Genomic DNA, 16,166 nt, shown 5'->3' with positions numbered 1-16,166 from the left:
CAGCGTGCCACTCAGAAACATAGCTAATAACACACAGGTCAAAATGTAATCAAGAGTGAATGAGTGAATGATGCAGATGTTCACAAAGAAAGTGGAATATGGAAATACAACCAGCTATTTAAATATAGTACATTTAGATCCTTAAATTAATATTATTATTTTAAATAATAATTATTAATTTCTTTAGTTATGCAATTGCATATATTCCCTATTAAGCAGATTTAAAAATGTATACATCTTTTTACTGAAATAATGACAGCAAGTATTCATAGAAAAGGTTAAAACATATAACTTTTAATTAAGTATATAAACTTAATATAGTTAGAACGAGCACGTCAAAACTTTCCCAAAATAAGTTACTGAGTTAAAGACTTTGATGCATAAAATGTTTACAAGTTGGAATACTGTTGTGTATTTTTTTAATTTTAGGTATCACTACCAGCCATATATAGTGTGTATCATATATTAATATTCCTAAATTAATATTGTTTATGATGTTCAGAGACGTTATTCTCCTGTTATTTTTTTGCTCAGCTACCAAAAGTTCCCTTTAGTTCTAAAGTTTTATATTAATATTCCATACTAAGCAAATTTAAACATACACGGTACAGAGATTAAATGAAGCACTCATTTCACTGACATCTACTTCACCACAAGTGCTACCTGTTGATCATCTTTGGCCTGTGAATCACATGTCATAGTAACCAGCAGCCCCATTCCCACGTTATGGGGTTTTACTGCACATTCTAAATGGCTACTCTGAATGATTGTAGCACTATTCTTCCACTTTCTTTGTACACATTTGCATCGACTTCTTGGAGTCATTCACTTATAGTTATTTTGGAAACATTTTGATGTGTCTGTTTTAACTTGTTACTGGGTAACACTTTGGTACAGTGGTAAAGAATGTGTCTATCACCCAGAATGTCCTATGTTTGATACCCAAACAGGGTACATGTTCTATTTCTACCAAATAAAGACTGCTTCTCTAAAAATAAAATAGTTAATAATACGTACACTATATTGACATTTTTATCACAGCATGTAAAATATTAAATGCTATTAATACATTAAAAACACAAGTAAGTTAGCAAATATGAATACTGTCAATGGCAGGAGTAAAAAAAACAGTTTACAAAAAAATTAGTATAATCTAGAATAACAAAGTGGTATTTAAACACTGAACATGAACAATGTTTATTTATTATGAATAGTTTTAAACTGTGATCAATGATCAATCACGGTTTATTTTTCAAATGCACAACAATACAGCAGGCAGCAGTAGTTGCTGGCAATGAAATGTCTGTTCTGCGAGCTCACTATATATTGTGTGTTATATTGGGATAAAAATCACAATATAATTAGACCTACTATGTGTCCAGGGTGTATGCAATATATTATGTCCAAGTAGTGCAGTATGATGAATAAAATTAAAACTGCATGTCCATGTAGCCATTATGGGTGATTTGCTGAAGGAGCTGCAGGTTGGCTATTTAGCAGTCTTATTGCCTGGAGGTAGAAGCTGTTCCATAATCTGCTGGACTTTGACCGAATGCTTCGGTACCGTTTACTGGATGGTAGGAGAGAAAACAGTTTGTAGGTGGGATGACTGGGGTCCTTGAGAATACACCTGGACTTCTTAAGACATCTAGCTGAGTAGATATCCTGGATGTTTGGTAGCCGATATTGAGCTGCCTTCACCACTCTATGCAGTACTTTGCTATCCCGGGTGGAGGAATTCCAATACCAAACTCTGCTTGACAGAGCTGCTTGTAAGAGCAAGGTGACTTTCTGCTCAATTAAATAAAACTACGGTACAGACAGATTTTGAATTCTTCAAGCATAATTTGCTGTTTGTCAAAATCTGCTACTTTGCAAGCAGTATACAGTACGACTTCTCAAAAGGTACCTTTTGTCTCTCGTGCAAACTTAAAGTTTTATTTTTTATAATTCCGAAATTTGAATGGTATGCCTCAGAGACTCGTTAGAGTATTGTAGTGAATACAGTTCACACAGGAAAATCAAAATACCGCCAGCAGGTCTCGCCTGCTGTGTAGCTCCAAAGTATGTGTGAAAAATCTTTTCTTACTCCAGTTATTAATCCAATCTATTTTTAGTCATCCGGCTATGTAAAAAATAAAGGTTAAAGTAAAGGTTAAATTCCAAGCTGGAAAGACAAGACTCAGCGTTTCTTCTCTAACTCTTCAGTTTACAGCTCGTCCATCATCATTCATTATTAATATTGTAACAAACGGCAGGCATACAGATGGTACAAGTCGATTGCACCGCGGTGACAGTACAGCCCTTTACTCCCCTGGAATGTTTTTTACAAATATAAGAAGAGGTTCATAATAAGCTATAAAAGTAAACTATTTTTATGCATGCTTTGATCACGCTTTGAACCGCCTGGGTGCAGTTCGCTATATAACGGTGCTCATTGCCACTAAAAGGACAATTAAAAAAAAAAACGAACGTCAAAATGTTTCCAAAAAATCCAGTTTTGATGCTTTAGCTGCTTAGATACACGATTCCATATTAATATAACTATCAAGTGATGTTAAATCACTACAACATTTATCTTTTTACAATAACAGCAAGTGGTGTTCTTACTATGTATTCCTAGATAAAACGTTAGATCTTTTTATGAAGCACAGAATATAAGCTTCATAATGTTAGAACAAGCACATTAATACCAGAAGCCATGTAAGTTACCACGTTTGATGCATAAAATATTTATGCATAATTAAAATATTTATGATGAAGGTGGAAGGTTGTGTACTTTTGTCCAACTGAGTAATCTTGCTTTTATAAAATATCCAATTTTTTTTGTTTAATGTTTAACATGCTGTAATACACAGTTAATACAATTGGAACACTATAATTGGAAAAAGATTGTTCCTCAGCATTGACTGTGTCACAACTGACCACATTAATTGCATTCATTACTTCATTATCCATCCACTTCATTATTAGTTGTGAAAGTAAGTGTAGTGGAGACAGAATTCAACAGAAGTTATCAGGAGGAGAAAAATGTAACACGTCAGAACCTTTATATTTTCTTCAGGTCAGTTTCTTCATTAGAAAACAGACAGCAAAATTTCACCAGGTATTTGAAGAAAGCAGTGAAATTGACATGAAGATGACCCCATCCAAAATGACCTAGAACTGAAAGCTTTTTTAAGGAACAAAGATTTCTCGGGACTTGTAAATTGACAGCAGTACTCTCTTCTGTCATATTGGGCACTGTTGGCCTACCTTGGTTCCACATACCCCTGTGAGGTGGTTTTTTCCTGAGATGAAAATTGTCAAGATTAAGCATTTGTTTTACAGATTAACTACATGATACAGGCTATTTCAAACTACCAGACATCAAAGCACTTTCAGTTGACATTTGAGTTTGTGAGAAACTCAATTTCTGAAGAATAGATCTTGTGTTACATTAAGATTCTAAAAGTAATGTTGTACTTATAAAAAGGTTGGGACCACAGATTCATGAAACACAATATTATTTATCAATAAGATTATATAAATACTTGAGGAAATATCATGTCTGTCTTCTGTGTGACGATCTGTAATGGAGCATACCTGCCCTGCGTATTCCACATAATCCTGCTGTCCAGGTTTTGAGCTGGTGCTGGAAGTGGAGGTGGCAGTGCCCTGTTCAGTACGGCACAGAACAATGGCATACCGGTTCAGGTTTCCAGTTCTCCTCACCGTGACACTCACTGTCCCATCTTTCTCACTGACATTGTAGCTGGAAACACAGTGAATGTTAGATTGGAAGTCCTAATATGATTAAATCCAAGGAGCTGATTTAAGATCTGTGAACCTCCATTGTCTGTTACCATTATTTTTTTCTCTTATTTTAAAATGTTTAGAAAATGGTCTCCATTCTGGAGAAAGGCAATTTTTTGATCACACTGGTAATATGCACTAAACAAGATCATTTCTAAAGTTTGCAGCAGAGAAAAGTTTAATTTCTGATGATTTAAATGGCAGTATAAACATTTTAAAGAACAAAACTACCATGAGCCAATATGGGTATGGATAAAGGAAATATTGAGGGTATTGATTGTTGCTGTATTTCATTTAGATTTATAAGATGTGGAGTAAAACATGTTGTATATAAACCTTTGATAGCTATTCTGAATATATATTCATGTCTATGGTACTGTGTATTGCATTTCAATCATAATTAATTCACTGCCTTTTGTTAAGGCATGTACTGAATATGGTGAATATGTACAAAAACTCCCAGTGCTTAGAATTGCCGAGAGAGCAATTTGTATTAGTTTACCTTGTATATTCAAAGCTGATGAGTGACCACTGTATGTGAAACACATTGTCACTGACCACATTGGGTTTGCTGTCCTTCACCAGAAACTTGAATGTGTCCATTGTCTCCAGAATATTCTCCTCATTGAGTACATAGCGAATCAGACCCAGGTTAATATCAGCTATGTAATGCAAAAAGAGAAACACCATTCAACAAACTGATATGTAATGTGTATATGAATAAGAAGAGCTGATTATTTTACTGGTAGGTTAATTCATCTTAAGCTTTCTAGGCAAGTAGGCCCAGGCATGTTTCTGCCTGGGCCTGCTTGCCTAGTGCCCCAGTGATGGACAGTGAAATTCCTGTGTATTATGTATCGTGCCTTGCACCATTGCTTGCTGGGACAGGATCTGGCATTGCTGTGACACTTTATTGGATAAAGTGGTTATAAAATGGATGGATAATAAGTAATGTTGTAGAATTTGTTCAGAAAAAAGCAATATGCCATAACCTTGGAAAAGGGTTAAAATGGTTTGTTGTAATTATATTGTGTAAGTTTAACAGCTGCAATATAATTAAAAAAAAGCTTAGACAACTGTAGAACAGAACATTGCAAAATAGTTAAATCTAGCTTAATATAGCCAACAGTATGAAAAGCTATATGCATGGTTTCTTCATGGGTTGTACCTTGAGTAAAAATTGTAATTGGAGTGCCAGGTTTAAGCTTGGTTTCCAAGTATCCATGTTTTGGTTCAGCAGTGATTTCGTAAACCAACTGTCTGTCCTCTGTGTCTGGGTCCATTGTCAGAAGCTCCTTTCTTGTTATCAGGTTGGTGGCCTAGCATGGAAGACAGATATTAATTTTAAGGATTCTGTGCTTTGCTGTAGGTCATTACAATAAATCAATTCCTTTCTGTGTCCAACAGACAGCTGTATGAGAAGCAATAAGCCTTTGCATTTTCACTGGGGTGTAAAAAATAAAGAAATATTCCATAAGTATGTACTGATTCTTATTCAGCATAATTTGGTATTTTGTCACAGGACTGGTAAGCAAAAATAGAGAAAAATCATGAACCACTATGGAAGTACACAATACACAGTTGTATGCAAAATTATAGGCATCTCTGGTCAAATTGAATGTTTCAGTGAATCTCTAAGTGAAAAGCAGTTGACAACTTCTGCTGGATACAATTTGAAACTTTTCTATTTACAATTTTGTAGATATTCAAAACAATAAAATACTGAATCTGACAAATGTAAATGTTTGAACACGCTGTCAGTCAGTACTTAGTTAACACCACCAGCAGAAATCATAGTCCCCAGACATTTCCTGTAGCCAGCTATGAGTCTTTCTATTCTTGCTTTTGGATTTTATTCCCACTCTTGCATGCAGTGCATGTTTGAGATCTCCCCAAAGATTTTCAATAATATTCAAGGCAGGGGACTATGAAGTAGGTCAAGTAGGTAACTGCACATATGTAGGCTGCCAAGGAACAAGTAAAGGTTTATTCCATGCTGAAAAGTATTTACTTGTTCCTTTGCAGGGGACTATAAAGCCCATTCCAAAACTGATCTTTCATTCCTGTAAATACTCATGGTTGATTTTGAGGTATGTTTTAGATCGTTGTCTTGCTAAAATATCCAACCCATTTTCAATTTCTTCACTGACTCTGGGACATTAGCTTCTAGGATTTGTCATATTTAGTTGAATCCATTCTTCCTTCCACCTGCACAATATTTCCTGTGTTACTGGCTGCCAACCCCAAAACATAACTGATCCATCTCCATGCTTAACTGTTGGCAAAGTGTTCTTTTCTTTAAATGCTTCACCCATTATTCTCCAATTTTTCCAAATATCTATTGTGTTTGTAGCCAAAAAGTTCAATTTTCATTTCATCAGTCCACAACACTTTGTTCCAAAAAGTTTCTAGCTTATTAGGGTTTTGTTGTGCATATTTTAGAGGTTGTGATGATTTGTGATGAGGTCATAAGTAAAATTTCCTTCTTCTTTCCTTTCAAGTCCTCAGACTGCTTAGAGGAGCTCATGGTTCTTGAAAGTAGGCAGAACAACAATCACAACCTGAGAGGTTAGAAGTGTCAAGAGTATTTGCTCAGCCATGCAGAGCTTATATCACCTTCTCTTCACTTATTCATTGAAACACAGTTTAACCAGGGGTGCCTAATCTTTTGCACATAACTATATATATAAAAGGTGTACGTTTCACGGCAAGGGTACATCACGCTTATTTAAAAGCTATCTTCACCTTGTTTTCCATGTACTCAAGCCACTGCAGTCCCAAGTTGGTTACTATACGAGGGGTTCCATCATCTACTGGAAGGATATCTATCTTAAATTTCTGGGGAGCTGCTGTAACAATCTGAGAAAAAAAGAAAACAAAATACTTGGTAAAGCTTCTTAGTGTATACAATCACTACACACGATGTCTTAAGAGTTATTTGAAGTAGCACTTTTTACAAACACCCCTCAATACATGCTATAATAGAGCCTTGGAATAATGAAAGATAAAGACACTGATAGCTATAAGAACTACAATTTTAAATTTAAGACCAACAAAATACTTCCCTAATAAGATACTGCCTATACAAAAACCTGTCCCAATCATACTAAATTATTATTTGTCAAAATGCTAATTCGCAGGATGGGGAAATGCCACAGCTGTAAAATGTTGATTTTGATAGATGGCTTCAAAAAAAACCCAGTGTGTACATACAGTGATATGACTCTAGACAATGAATACATAGTTCTCTGCTTTCTGTCATCTTGTCTGCTACATTTTGCTGAATAATACAAAGGAGGTTTTTCTTGCAGAATTAACTTGAAAAAAACATTGTTTAAACAAGGGGGTGGTTTGAATTCTCACAGTCTTACAACATTGTTTAGCTACAATGTTCATAAACATTGTTTATAACTACAGATGCAGCCACTCAGAATGCTCATGGTGTTCTGCGATGTGCTGCAAAGAACATGCTGCTGTACCTTGAAAGGTACCACCCAGCACCTTTTTAATTTTTCAGATAATCTGATGCTGGACTGCAATACTCTGTAAAACTGCTAGGTGATGCAGTGAATCCTTAAAGTGTTGTGTGTCTAACAAACTGTAAATCTTATTTTAATAATAAAAATTGAATGTGCATTAAGACAATTTATTTTATTATTGACTAATCCACTCGGTCAATTCCTGATATTATGCATTTTTACTATTAGAGAAAAAGTCTTTATTTATTTTTAATGGGTGCACTGACCAAGAATCAAATCTGGGACCCGGGCAATAATTCTAAGGATCATTCAGTTTGGACAAGTTAAAAATCTCAAGAGTTACTTTTTCCATTTTCAACAAGAGTTCCAATGAAACTACAAGCATTTCATTTCCTATCAATTACTTTAGCCAGGGAAGATTCTCTGGGCAGTGTATGGCATCACAGCAAAGTCATCATGCGGTAATGAGTTTTGACGTGCAATCTGAGTGGCTCCATCAATATGTCTCAGAATCTTTCTTTCCTCTTACCTCCTTCTCTCTCTCCTTGACAACAAAGAACAGGTTAGTGCCGTCTGATACAGTAAATGTAAACCGATCTTTGAGGGAATTACTGCCGTCATGGTTATAACTAATGCGGTTCTGGTAGATATCATCCATGGTGAAGGTGGTGGTTTGGCGAAAGTGCTGCCCATTGTTGGTTCGTTCAATGGTGCCATGGCGAGGTGCTTGCACTATGGTGAAGATGATGGAATCTTCCTGTATTGGTAAGACAGAAAAAACATAAGATATTAATTAATTTCAAATTTTGCATATGACAAAACTCAGGTAATAAAAGAAAGTTTATTTATTGGAGATACCAAATATACAGTAGTCGGGTTCTTTTATTCTTTTATTTAGGAAGCAACATACTTTTCTTGTTGTCAGAAAGCCCCTGGATGCCCTATTGTCTCAGCATGCATCTGTCACACAACTCACATGTCAGCCTTTCTTGACAGCCTTATGAGACCACTGGTTGACAGGCTTCCTTCATATTTTAAGGACACTAACCACACTCTACAATTTTTAAATGATTTCCTGTTTCAGGGCACAGAATGATTAATTTTTACCATGGGTATCACATCCTTATACACCATAATTCCCCACAATGACGGTCTTACAGCCCTCAAACTGACACTGGACAAATGCACAGTGCTTGGATCCTTTGCATTCAATAACCCTTTTTAACAGCAGGTCAGTGGAGCTGCCATGGGGACAAGGATGGGACACCCAGGTATGCTAATAGTTTTGCTGGCTGGGTAGAAGAATGCTTCTTGATTTCCTACACCGGCTTTGTCCCTGACCTCTATAGGAGACACATTGATGACTGCGTCAGTGCTGCCACTTTCTCCAACAGCCAGCTAGAGCATTTACTGCATCATTTGACCAACTTTCACCCATCCCTCAAGTATAAAGTTAACATGTCTTCTGTTACTCTTCCATTTCTAGACATAAACCTATCCATTAACCATGCACAACTCTCTACTTCTTTATATTACAAATGCACAGATTCACATAGCTATCTCCTGTACAATTCCCTCCACCCCAGACATACTAAAAACGCTCTCCCCTTCTCATAGCTCCTCAGGTTCTGACAACATTGCAGTGATCCAGGTGGATGCTGCACATTGGTGGTGGTGGAGGGGAGACCCCATTACCTGTAAAGCGCTTTGAGTGGAGTGTCCAGAAAAGCGCTATATAAGTGTAAGCAATTATTTTTATTATTATTATCTTCTATAACCAAGCCCTCAAAATGCACTCTTTTTTATTAACTGAGGATACCCCACTCACGTTACTGAAAGGGTTGTCTCCCAAGCCAAAAATAGCCCTAGGATAATCAACCCAATTAGGAACTCCTGGACTCACAAATGGATTCAATTGGTGCTTCCCTATGACCCTAACGATCTATTCCCAGGACCATCAATGACAACTTCCCCATCTTATAGGATGATCTCTACTGGTACCTTCTTTTCTTTTCATCTCATACCACTGACCACCTAATCTGCGTAACCTTCTTGTTCACGGCTCTATTGATCGCCCACAGCAATCATCCATACCAACAAGTTGCAGCACTTACCATGCAACAGAACTCACTGCATCACCTGTAAATATATCTAATTTTCACGCACATTTAAGACCCCTCTGGACTTTCTGGATCACCCAGATCACATCATGTATTTTCAGCAACCTTATTTACTGCATCTCCTGCAGAAAATGCCCAGCTATTTACATTGCATTGGTGAGACAGGAAGGAGACTGGGAGACCATTTCATGGGACATGTTCAAACCCATAGATCCCATTTTACCTCCAACAGCCATGATCATACTGTTCTTTCCATCTGCATCCTCACAGAGGGGTTTCAGAACTCTTACTGCAGAAAGACATCTGAAACCAAAATTATCCTGAAACTAGGATCACACCTCCCCTCTACTCTTAATGACTGCTCTTATTGTCTCCTTCTAATCCTCTCTATTCACTTGCAGTTTTTGACTTCACACCTCTCTTCCAGTTCTCCTTGAGTGTAGATACTCCTTCTCTCCTGCTCCCCACCTCCTCTCAACTACACTTTTTTTCTTCCAAGCTGCTGGTTTCCTTCTCTCCTTCACACACAAAGAATTCTCCACAGCCAGAACATTGTCTCTTAACTCTTCAACATGGAATAAACCTTTACCTGTTCCATATTTATCTTGTTGCCCTGTCAACATATTGCACAGTGTTTCAACATATTTCAGTGTTTCAGGAATAGAATTTTGTGTTTCCGGGGCTGTAGAACATACAGTGGATAAAAAAGTCTACACACCCTTATTGAAATTGTAGGTTTTTGTGGTTTTGAGCCAGAAATCAAGTTAAATCATGTCAGACATTTTTCCATCTTTAATGTGACCCTGCAACCAACAACATTCAAGAGAAAAACAAATAGATATTTATTAGGAAATATAATTGAAATTAAAAAACTTAGAACACCCTGGTTGCATAAGTGTGTGCACCCCACCCAACTAATACTTTGTGGAAGCACCTTTTGCATTTATTACAGCAGTAAGTCTTTGTGAATAAGTCTCTATCAACTTTGCATACCTGGACTTTGCAATTGTATCCCGCTTTTCCTTGCAAAAAAGTTAAAGCTCCTTCAAATTGCCAGGGGATCTCCTGGGCACAGCCCTCTTTAGGTAATTTCACAGGTTTTCTATGGGATTGAGGTCTGGGCTCTAACTGGGCCATTCCAAGACTTTGATCTTCCTTTTCTGAAGCCATTCCTTGTGTTGTAACAGACAAGTAAGTTCTGGATCCCGAGATGAAGTTAATACAGATGAGTTTTATTGCATGCAAGTGTAGCGGCAAGCCTTTTTAAAATACAGGAATGACGTTTTCTGCTCCCTTGCCAGTACCTCTCTCTTTCATCTCAGTGGTACTTAATACAGAGAGGCCATTCCATTTGGTTCACAATTATGGTGTTTTTCTAGCTGATGGGAGTGTCCTGATAAGGAACAACTCCCAATTCCTGATATTCTCCAGCAACTTTAATAAATGTTAATCTGTGGCACCTTAAAGTCTGAGATTCCAAGGGAAAGTGTTATTCAAAGTTGGTTTACAACCCTAAGTTCAGAGGGCATGGTTACTCATCATCAGCCAAACAGGAACTGGTAGGGCAGGTTAACCCCACGTAGGTCTCTGATGCCCATGAAACTTTCAACCAATTAACAAACTGCAGTTCCTCCAGGCAAAACAGGCAACACAGAGCGCCTGTAGAACAGTTCCCAGGGGCAGAATAGTTCCCAAGCGCAGAACAGTTCCCAGGAACAGGACATTCTCGCAGCGCGCCTGCTGGACATTCAGCTCAGGCCTCCTCCTGAACATCCTCAGACTCAGCCCGGACCACCACGTAATGGCCAGTGTGTTCAAGTGCAGGACTTTCCTTTTTTCTAAGAGTTGAGGATGGAAGTTGCCAGCGCGTAACCAAAGGATCCACCCGAGGTTAGCATCAGCAGCAACAGGTCGGAATTGTGGACAGCTGAATCACTATTCAGAACTAGCGCTTCATCAGGAACGAACTGGTCTTCTTCCTGACCTGCTGGGACCTGCAGTCACTTTTCTCCTGTGCACAAACTTTGCTAGTTTCAGCCCACACTAGCCGGTCTTCAGAGAGCATCAGCAGCGCACCACGCAGGAATCTCTCCCACAACATTGCAAGCAGCACCACTGCCTGGCAGAGAGCCAGAGAGCGCCGCAACAAGCAACAAGCTTGCCACTGCTTCCTTGTGTCTGCAGGAGATCTGAATCCCCACAGATTGGATGAGTATTCAACATTCTGCATTACTGCTCGAGAATTCAATTGTTATCTCAACCAGTTGATATCAATTTAATTCCTAAGAGTTATATACTTGTTTTGAGTATCTAGTGTAGAAGTTGTAACCAAGTTCATTTACGAAACGGTCTAAATGAATGATATACTGAATGTATGTCCCTCTTGGTATTTGTAACTCTTTGTGACTGAAAATATGTCTTTGGTATTCTGCTAACCCTCACGATAAGATCTGTTATATTTATATGCACATTTTATGTATTAATAAATTTATTATCGTGTATTAGTACTTGTGTGTGTATGTTGTTTGACTTATCTCAAGGTTGGATTCTAATACCATCAAAATAATCATTTTGTGACTTACTGCTACAATTAAGAATTGTCCCAGTAAATACACAACCCCTACATTACTGGTGCCTCGTGAGAGGACACTACACAAGGAACAATAAAACCAAAGTATTGTTCAAGTACCGGTACAAAACTTCCAGTTTATATAGCCCTTTTCTACCGCTTCTGACGTAGCTCATTACTATGGTAACGGGGGGAGGTCATGGTGTTCGGACAGTTCACAGACTTTGGCCAAAGTCAGTGTTAGGTTTCCTTCCTTGGGAAGGGGGGTTTCTAGAATCTGGAATCCTTATCAGTTATCCCCTTTTCCTGCCATAACTCTAAGCCTGGAATGTCTTGTGTCACAAGAAGTCCAGTCCTTGTGCAGAAAGGAATCAGTTAACCCCTTCTTTACATCTTATATCTTTCTTCAATTGGTTGACTTGGATGTTTGCTTTGAGTCGTTACCATGTTGAAAGGTGAAATTCCTCTTCATTTTCAGCTTTCTGACAGAGGCCAGCAGGTTTTGTGTCAAAATATCTTGATATTTGGAGCTAGTTAGTATCACATCTATCTTGAGTAGGAGCCCCTGTCCCAGCTGAAGAGAAGCAACCCCAAATCATGATGCTGCCACCACCATGTTTCACAGCAGGTATGGTGTTCTTTGGATGATGAGCTGTGTTGTCTTTGCTTTCAGAATTAGGGCCAAAAAGTTCAACCTTTGTTTCATCAGACCATAAGACATTTTCCCACATGGTTTGGGGTGACTGTATTTTTTTTGCAAAATTTAGACGGAATTGGATGCTCTTTTACGCGAGAAATGGCTTCCATCTTGCCATCCTACCCCACAGCCCAGACATGTACAGAATACGGGAGATTGTTCTCACATGCAAGGAGTGACCAGTACCTGCCAGAAATTCCTGAAACTCCTTTTATGTTGCTTTAGGCCTCTTTGTAGCCTCTCCTTGTCATCAACGTTGGAGGGTCGCCCTGATCTTGGCAATGTCCCTGTGGTGCCACTTATTTTCTCCACTTATTGATGATCGTCCTCAGAGTGCTCCGTGATACATCTAATGCCTTTGATATTGTTTTATACCCCTCTCCTGATCGGAAACTTTCAACAATAAGATCCCATAGATGTTTTGTCCATGTGGACCACACTATTCCAGTAGGATGCAACCCCGAAGGTTTCAAGGAAATCCCACAGGAACAGCTGATTTTCATTTGGGATTCATCAGAATCACTTTCATTGATGGCAGGTGTATGCTGCTTACCTTTGGTCATGATTTTCAATGTAATTGGTTAACTTGGAACACAGCTACAGCCTCCATTACAAAAAAGGGTGTGCACACTTATGCAACCAGGATGTTGTAGGTTTTTTAATTTCAATTATTTTTCCTTATAATTATATATATGTTTTTCTCTTGAATTATGTTGGTTGCAAGGTCACATTAAAGATTGAAAAATGTCTGACATGATTTATCTTGATTTCTGGCTTTACATCACAAAAACCTGCAATTAAAATAAGGGTGTGTAGACTTTTTATATCCACTGTAGATCTCCAAGACACATTTGTATATAGTATATAGTGTTACTAGTATACATGTTTTTGTGTTTAGTGTTGTGTGTTACTGCTTATTGTTAATGAATATTTGTTCATGTTTGAGTCAGATTATACTCCATCAACAGAACTGCCAGAGAATACAAAAATGTATTAATTTTATTTTCCTGACCCTCCCTTTTTTAATAATATTAATGTAAATAGTTTTATGTGCATGTAAGTTTCTATGAATTTAGAAAAAGTCAATGAAAAGTATGAAGATATAAAGAAAGCTGATCAATAATAAACTTAAAAGTCTTTTAGGAAGCTTTGAATGAATGCCAACAATCTGCAGCTGTTCTTAGACCCATAAGATCTATGCTCGTGAGAATAAAAAATAGAAATAACAAACCACTTATAGCCATGAGATAATAATTTAACTACTATCAAGTCCTTTGTGGGAATGCTCTCTTTTTAAACAAATCTTGATTTTTTTTAAATGGGAGTTTGAAAAGAAGTTGATAATCTTTTGTAAATGAAGCTTTGGGTCTTAGATGTCAGTTTCATATGTTTGTTCAGTCATGCAGTTTTCCCCAGAGAACGAAAAACATGCAGTATTGGTGACAGCCTACCTCTGTGTCAGCATCTGTTGTCTTGAGCTCAAACTCAGTGATGGTCTTTCTCATACCCTCCTGCACACGCATCCCAGGAACCTGAACTATGGGAAGGGAGTCATCCACTGGACGAATTGTGATGTAGAACGTCTGGGTAATCTGGAAGTTACATAAGGGGCTCTTGTTTTAAAATCTGCATTGTGCAGGAATCTTTTTATCTTTTTCATTTTATTTAAACTGATAATAACAAGTACATCAACTTGGAGAAATACTGTATGCTCTTTCAGGTTCACAAACTTAATAGCATTAATTAGAGTAATTAGAAACACATTAAATCATTCATCCATTTTCTAACCATTTCATCCAATTCAAAATAGTGTGGGTGCTGAAGCTGATTCTGGCAAACAATGAGCATAAGGCAGGATAACATTGGATGTCAGTTCATCACAGGGCACACACACACCAGGCACAATTTCTCCAGAAGCCAATTAACCTACCAGTATGTCTTTGGACTATGGGAGAAAACCAGATTACCTGGCAAAAACTCAAGCAAAGGGAAAAACACACAACTACCATGCAGATAACACCTCAGGTCCAGAACTGATCCCAAGATCCCAGCACTTTAAGGCAGCAATGCTAACCATTGAGCCAGCATGCCAACCCATACATAAAACCCTATAATCAAATTGTACAGTTCTTGTTAATAAGAATGTTGTGCATTTTTTATTTTGGTTTTATTTTTCAAATGTAATCAATTTAAATATATGCAGAAGAAAATAAAATGGTTGGATTTTTTAGAAATTAACTGGATAATGCAGTATTTAAACCTGTTTTATTTGACAATGATCATTATGTTTCCTTTGAAAGGTAAATGTAAAAAGTGCTCTTACTTTACCTCATTAGCCCCATCAGACACTATGAAGGAGAAGTCATCAGAATGTTTCTCCTCATCACTTGTGTGCACATACTGAATACTGTGTGATGCAAGATCAGCCTGTGTGAAAGTGGATATCTGTGTCCCTGTAGAGAAACAAAAATAATATTTAGACTTTTTATGAATAGAGTCAGTTTGTTTTTAAAATTAGGAGGAGGTGGTGTAAAAAGGGGTAGTATTACAATTATACCAACTTTGTATCTTTGGCTCAGTAAGCAGTATACATTTTATGAGTTGATATTTAAATTTTAGGAACTGAACACATACTGTAATCCTGACTTGCAATACATGTCACTACATGTCACTGGCTACGATGACCTGTTCTCAAGCAAATGAAAGGCCGTAAATTAGCAGCAGTAGCCATCATGAGAAATGTGATATTTTCCTTTCTGAATCCATGCTGCTAGATTGTTTGTGGTTTTATTCATGAGGGATCTCCGGACCTGGGGTGGCAACATGTTCCAAGTAACCCAAGAGAGGTTGTTTGGTGATCCTGTAAACCAGCTCGCCTGGCTCACTGTCCTGGTCTGTGGCAGACAGCTGAAAAGTGGTGATTTTCTTCGCTGAATTCTCATCCAGAACTAGCCCTTTATTTACAATTACAGATGGGGGGAGTCTGTCTTCTGGAATACAGGCAACACAGAAAAAATATAATCAATCATTCCCTCCTTGATAATAGATACTTGAGGTACCCAGTATAGTTTATTGCCATATGGACACATACATTGGAATTCTAAATCTTAATCACTAACAAATCTTAAGCAAAATGCAGAGATTAATAATACTATATATGAAATGAAAGCTTAAAAAACAACATATTTACCCAGTACGCTGATGTAGAATGATTGGTCAATCAGTTTATTGCCTTCAGAATCAGAAAGGTCAAATTTGAAAGCAAAGCTGCCTCCTGCCTTACCCTTTTCATGTCTGTATTCTACGAATCCTGGAAATCATTAAAAAATACAAAGTTATCATGTGTTTGCAACAGGGCAGCAGCATTTGTGAGGGAAGCTTGCATAGTTGGGATGCCCCGAAAGCCATTTACGGTTAATAGGATGATAGTGTTATTAGAGAAATCAGAGCAAATGTGTGCACATAGGTCATATGTACACATTTGCACTTGTGAGCCAATAAAAGCA

The 16,166-nt window shown here is 37.6% G+C and overlaps 1 protein-coding gene across 1 annotated transcript in view; it reads right to left on the bottom strand.

Moving 5' to 3' along the window:
- fras1 (Fraser extracellular matrix complex subunit 1) overlaps positions 1-16,166 on the bottom strand; it is a 364,870-nt gene that overhangs the window by 65,755 nt on the left and 282,949 nt on the right. Inside the window, exons 45-53 of the mRNA XM_015364800.2 lie at positions 15,851-15,970; positions 15,471-15,650; positions 14,989-15,113; positions 14,112-14,252; positions 7,804-8,031; positions 6,541-6,654; positions 4,964-5,114; positions 4,298-4,457; positions 3,586-3,754 (exon numbers count right to left, since the gene is read on the bottom strand). Coding sequence (XP_015220286.2) covers positions 3,586-3,754; positions 4,298-4,457; positions 4,964-5,114; positions 6,541-6,654; positions 7,804-8,031; positions 14,112-14,252; positions 14,989-15,113; positions 15,471-15,650; positions 15,851-15,970 — 1,388 coding nt within the window. The remainder of the gene's footprint in view (positions 1-3,585; positions 3,755-4,297; positions 4,458-4,963; positions 5,115-6,540; positions 6,655-7,803; positions 8,032-14,111; positions 14,253-14,988; positions 15,114-15,470; positions 15,651-15,850; positions 15,971-16,166) is intronic.

This window comes from Lepisosteus oculatus, chromosome 3 (assembly GCF_040954835.1).
Source record: "Lepisosteus oculatus isolate fLepOcu1 chromosome 3, fLepOcu1.hap2, whole genome shotgun sequence".
In the NCBI taxonomy this organism is placed as follows: domain Eukaryota; kingdom Metazoa; phylum Chordata; class Actinopteri; order Semionotiformes; family Lepisosteidae; genus Lepisosteus; species Lepisosteus oculatus.
This window is presented reverse-complemented; position numbering and strand designations above follow the sequence as displayed.